The sequence below is a fragment of the Vidua chalybeata genome, chromosome 3, assembly GCF_026979565.1.
Source record: "Vidua chalybeata isolate OUT-0048 chromosome 3, bVidCha1 merged haplotype, whole genome shotgun sequence".
In the NCBI taxonomy this organism is placed as follows: Eukaryota; Metazoa; Chordata; class Aves; order Passeriformes; family Viduidae; genus Vidua; species Vidua chalybeata.
This window is the reverse complement of record NC_071532.1, coordinates 103,663,375-103,669,374: the sequence shown is the minus strand read 5'-3', so window position 1 is coordinate 103,669,374 and position 6,000 is coordinate 103,663,375. Positions and strand designations below refer to the sequence as shown.

At 48.0% G+C, this 6,000-nt stretch overlaps 1 protein-coding gene across 1 annotated transcript in view; it reads left to right on the top strand.

The window, feature by feature from the left end:
- The first annotated feature begins 1,451 nt into the window (after window positions 1-1,451).
- Window positions 1,452-6,000, top strand: part of LOC128785237 (protein LYRIC-like) — a 30,987-nt gene continuing 26,438 nt past the window's right edge. The window contains exons 1-2 of the mRNA XM_053937538.1: window positions 1,452-1,592; window positions 1,662-1,757. Of these exons, the coding sequence (XP_053793513.1) occupies window positions 1,452-1,592; window positions 1,662-1,757 (237 nt within the window). The remainder of the gene's footprint in view (window positions 1,593-1,661; window positions 1,758-6,000) is intronic.

The window sequence follows — 6,000 nt, the reverse complement described above, 5'->3', positions numbered from 1 at the left end:
AGAAGCTTCCTATCCCAACAACAGTATTTGAAGCACCACCATAACCCCACAGCTCCCTCCTGTATATTAAGCATTCCTCCCTCCCTCCCAAAACCTTCTTCTCCCCATAAGGCCATTCAGCATATCATTTTATTCACAATTCTCCTGTATTTCATCTGGAAATTTCTAGAGTGCTATAAACACCTTATTGTGCTTTCAAAACCTAGACTTGTTTAGGATTAATTGTAATTTGGCCCAGGACATGGGAATAATAAATCTTTAATCCCTGAAGAGTTGATAATCCAATGGAAGGATGGATAATGAGCCTTTCCCGTTGGTATCTTTTCAGTGGGTTTGAGTTTGAGCTCCAGCACTTGGATCCACACTCAAGAGAGAGCAGTCCCTGCTGGGTGTGAAATAAACAATGACAGATAAAAGAGATAAAAAGTCATTCCCTTACCAGCCTTTTCTCTGTGCTGGATTTACTACAAACATGTTTGGGGTTTTTTTTGTTGGTTTTTTTTGGTTTTTTTTTTTTTTTTGTTGTTGTTGTTAGTTATAGCCCCTGGTAAGTTCCACGGTGTTTGTGCCAGGTGCAAGACACAACCATGCTGAGAGAACGAGGAGCTCACTCCTTCCCTTCACTGCTATTCAACGTTTATTAATTGCTCAGAGGTTGTCCCCCTAGATTGACCAAGGCAAAACCTCAGCTTTCCACTTGAAAAGAAACTCGGTGACTGAAAAAAATACTTTCTGAGAGCATCATCTGCACTTATTCATCAGGTGGCTGAAGAAATTTTCCGTCCAGCACGGCAAAGAGGTCTGTGGTTCGAGGCGCTCTGCTCCGCGCTCTGCTGGCGGCGGTAAAATGCTGTTTCTCGGAGGATGAGCCCGAGATGAGAGCGCAGTTACATGGCAGCGCTTGTCATCATCACAGCGATGGTGCTCGATAACGACATGTTTGTAGCGCTGCCTGACAACAGAAGTACATCCCTAAACACTGTTCCGTCTAGACTGGGGAATTTTGCAGAAAAGCATCACTTGTGAGCATCCCTGCATACCCCAATCCTGGGCCAAACATCTGCTCTCAAACCAACGCTGCTGCTTCGAATCGCATCGCCTTCACCTTTCATCGCGTCCACTCTCATCTTTCCATAGGGGAGACCCAATCCGTGCATTAACCCCTTCCTGCCCCCGCACCAGCGATCGGCCGCGCCCGGGGTCCCACTCCCGCCCCCCCGCACGGCGCACCCGCCCTTCGCCACGAGGCTCCCGTAAGCACCGACGTGTCCGCGCCCCCCGGGCCCCCCCGCATCCCCCGCCTCGGCCGGCTGGTCCCCCGCCCGCGCCGCTCCGCAGCCGCGCTGGAGCCGCTCGGGGCGGCGGCGGCGAGCGCGGCTCCGGCACCAACTTTGGGAGCGGAGCGAGCGGAGCATCCCCGCCGGGGGGGCGGCGGCGGGGCCGGCGCGGCCATGCTGGGGCCGGCGGCGCGGATGGCGCTGGGCGCAGGGGAGCTGCCGGGGCGGCTGCTGGCGCTGCTCTGGCCGGCGCTGGTGCTGGCGGCCGCCGCGGCCGCGCTGCTCGTCCTGCGGGGGCTGCGGGACCGAGGGGCCGTGCCGGGACCCCCCCGCCGCCGCGCCGCCAAGGAGGCGCAGGAGGAGGAGGAGGAAGAAGAGGAGGAGGAGGAGGAGGAGGGGGATGGCCCCGCGGGGGCCGGCGGCCGGGCGGCCGCGGCGCTGCCGGCGCGGCAGCCGGAGGAACAAAGGCGCACGGCGCAGGTAAGGGTAATAGGGGGTCGCGCTTCGGCCGCTCCCCGGGACGGGACGAGCATCCTTCCCTCTTTCCTCCCCGGCACCTTTTCAGGGCAGAGAACAGTCCTGCACCCTCTGCGTCCGGCCCCACCGGGCTGCTGCCATCCCATCTCACCCTGTCTCATCCCATCTCATACCGTCCCGCCCAGGACGCACCGTCCCGAACCTCTCGATGTGATTTAGGGGTTAGGGGGCTCAGCCGTTCCCCGTTAACCCTGCGGTGCCATCAAGCTGACAGTGCAAGGCAGCAGGTTGCCCGAGCACCTGACTGGGGGTTGCTGGCACTGGCCTTTCATCCACCGTTCTGTTTGACAGCGTAACTCCATATGAGATTGATCGTCTTTGCAGGGAATTAAGAAAACGCCAGTTAATGTCCATTATATTAAGAAGGAATATACAAGAATAGTTATCCATACTACGGTTTTAATACAATGTGCTAATTATGTGTATTTACTCCAAATTAAAGCTCTGTTGTTACTGCATGAATACCTGGCTGTGAGCTGATGACCATGGCCACCCTGTTGAATATATGCTGTGAGTTTGATTTGATGCACAGTGTTGAAGTTTCTGTATGACATTGTCATGACTGTTGCTTTGACACACTGTAAGCTCTCTGTAGCAGAAAATCTCAGTGTAAATTACAGAAAACAATTTCACTGAGGCACTGCAATATGGAAAGCTCTCAGAATAACTTACCAAACATAAGTATGTACTTAAAATTAATACATCGAGCTTTTTTTAACATTTTAATCTGTTACTATTGTCTCCTAGGTCTCATTTCTGAGCAAGACAAACAAAATGAATTTGCAGGATTTTTTAAAAGTGTGCTATAAAATAAGTGGGCTTGTGCCTCAGGCAGAAATGTGTCAGGCTTTCCATTGTAACACTAGTTTTCAAGGGTTTATTATTTTGTCATGGAAGCTTTAGCTTTTAGTTGTATTATAGTTATCTTTTAATAAACTATTCCATTTCAGGGCATTTCTTTTTTCATCAGTCAGAGCAGAATCTTGACCTGGCAGCACAAGTACTCCTGAATTAGCAAAGAACAATTAAATCCAAAAGCAATCTGAACTGAGCTGCCAGTGTCAAGGGGTGAAGAAGGATTTCAGTAACAATTTTATCATACCTTTATAATCATCAATACTAGATGACTTGAGTCGTCTGCAGAACGAATGAAAATTTTCCAGAGCCACCAATACTGGAGGCAGTGTGGGACAGAAAGGGGAGACACCCACTTTATTGTTTATTCTGTTACTATTATCTCCTAGGTCTCATTTTTGAGAAAGACAAACAAAATGAATTTGCAGGGATTTTTTAAAATGTGTGCTATAAAATAAGTTGTTTTGTTCTTCATGAACAGAAATGTGTCAGAGGTGCTGTGTCAGGAATGTGTCCAGGTGCTGTGATGGTGACAGGGTTATTAGTTCAAGCTTACGGCATTGATTTGAAAAGATATCTTCTAGTCAGAGACGCTGCATCTCACAAGCCTAAGTAACAGAAACCAAAGAAGAGGAGGGATAAACTGAAGGGATAATTTTTTTTACAGCCATGCGCAGTTTCTGCCATTAATCTCATCTTTTCCAGTGCTGAGCAATTCCTACTCTTTAGGAACTGGGCTCTAGCAGTTGCATTTACACAGTAGCATCATCTTCTGTATGAGACCCTCTGATTATTGTGTAGAGTATGGAAAACAGGGTCCTGAGGAGGTGGAAAATGAGAAGAGGATGATCAAGAAAAATAACTTAAAAGATCCTAAAGATCGATAACCCAGAGAAAATATCTTGCATACTGAAATGAAAAATGAAGGCTTGTCCTCCCATGACAGTACCGTGCCCTTTCCTTTCTCTGTCTCTTTTGTTTTCTTTTCCCCATCGTGCCTTCTCCACTGCTCCTTGTCATTTCCCATCAGGTTCTCTCTGTCTTTGGAACATCATATCCTTGAGGCAAAAACTGTATCTCCTTGCTTAAGTGTAATATGCTGCCCTGCTTTGGCACTTAGCTGATGGGAGGATGCCAGAACAGCCAAACACCTATGATATGCTGAAATTTGCATATGAAAATCTCCACCAAAGCAGCAGCAGAGGTGCCACTAATAACAAAGTCTCCCATTCATACACATGGCCAATGTGATAAGATGGCAGATATTACAGGATGGGACCCCTCTCTGCTGCCTGCTGAGATATGAAAAAAACAAGACACAAATTGCCTCCAGTGCTCAGGTGTGTTGATACATCCCAGCAGCCAAACATCTGCATATCCTGGAGTGGTGGATAAGTCAAGATCTTAATTAAAAGAACCTAGGTGGTTAATTATTTTTTCAGTTTGGGAATGCATGTTTGCCAGTGATTCCCAGTTGCTGCCCCAGGGGTAGGCTGTCTGGTTGCCTTCCCATTAAATCTGCTCTTACTTGGCTGCAGGATGATGTAGGACTGATCTTCCCTTTGTGTATCCCTACTCCCCATAGCAATCGGCAGACAGACACTGTCCAGGAGCCATGGTGCCCTGTTAGACTCAGCCAGAGTGGCTTCAACAGCCCATGTGAGATCAGTCTGTTGAACAAACTTTCCCAGAATCATAGAATGGTTTGGGTTGGAAGGGGACTATGAAAATCATCCGGTTCCAATTCTCTTGCCATGGGCAGGAACACCTTTCACTAGACCAGGTTGTTCAGAGCTCCATCCAGCCTGGTCTTGAATACCTCCAGGGATGGGGCACCCACCACTTCTCTGGGCAACCTATTCCAGTGCCTCACCACCCTCATGGTAAAGAATTTCTACCATTACCTCCTCTCTTTCAGTTTGAACTCATTCCCCCTTGTCCTCTTACTACATGCTCTTGTAAATAGTTTTGCCCTATCTTCCCTTCAAGTTCCCTTCAGGTAGGGGAAGGCCTCAGTTGGATCACTGTCATGGTTTAGGAATGCTAGTCCCCAGTTTAGTATGCCCACCAAGATTCCCCAAAACCAAATGCTCCTCCCTTCTGCTCTGAAGCTTTTCCCCTCCCACCTGCAGTGGGATGGACTTGAGACTTGGAGGCACAAAAGGTAAAGATTATATAATGAGATAAGATCAATTTACTGGAAACAGCAACGAGATTAAAAAAAACCAAACAAACAGGAAAAGGAATAATACAAATGACAGAGTGTAGCTGTCGAGCAGGACGGGAACAGAGAACTCCAGCTCAGAAGGCAAAGAAAATGAGCTCTGATTTATTTCAAATGTACCACTCATTATATAGAGAACATCGAGAAGACTAATTTCATTGGTCTTAGAATGAAAACATGTCACACCATTGGTGTGCAGTGAATGACACACAGTGGCAGAGCATATCTATAAACAATGTGAATAACAAGATAGATTAGAGAATTATTTACATTCTTTCCCAACTGTTTCCCAGGCTCTTGCCTGGTTAGAAAACCTTTCTCTTTCTCTCCGACTGAGCTGAGAATATCCACAACAGAGGGTACAAGAAAAGAAATTATTTACACAGAAACCCCTTGACAATAGACAATACCAGACTGGAAGGAACCCCTTCTCCCCAGAAGAGAATCCCTTCCCCTGGCACCCCTGGTAATGACAGTAAGGTGGGATAGAATAAGCTCCTGGTCCTGGCCACACCCCATGACAGTTTCTGAAAAAAATTAACCCTGTCCTGTCCAGAACCAGGGCAGTCACCTTGAAGTCTTCTCTTTTACAGGCTGAACAACCCCAATTCTTTCAGACTTTCCTCATAGCAGAGGCGCTCCATCCCTTTGATCAACTTGGTGGCCTTCTCTGGACTTGCTCCAACAGGTCCATGTCGTTCCTGTGCTGGGACCCCAGGGCTGGATGCTGCACTGGAGGTGGGGTCTCACCAGGGCAGGGTAGAGCAGAGCACAAGGCCAGAGTCCCCCATTCCCTGGTGCTTTGGGTACAGCCCAGGACACACTTGGCTTTCTGGGCTGTGAGAGCACATGGCTGTGTCGTGTCCAGCCTCTCACCCACCACTTTGTTCCAATGATTTCATGGCCTCCACACAATCATACAAGCACATTTTGAATGTGATCTCATGCATAGAACAAAACAAGTTACATTCTGGCTGTTGTCACACAGCCACACACACACGAAAAAAAAAAGGTCTAGAAATTATGCTGATAGTGTTTAGCCTTTTTCAGGATTGCCTTTTCCCTAATTTTGGGAAATAATTTTGAGACTTGCTGGAAGCCAACTAA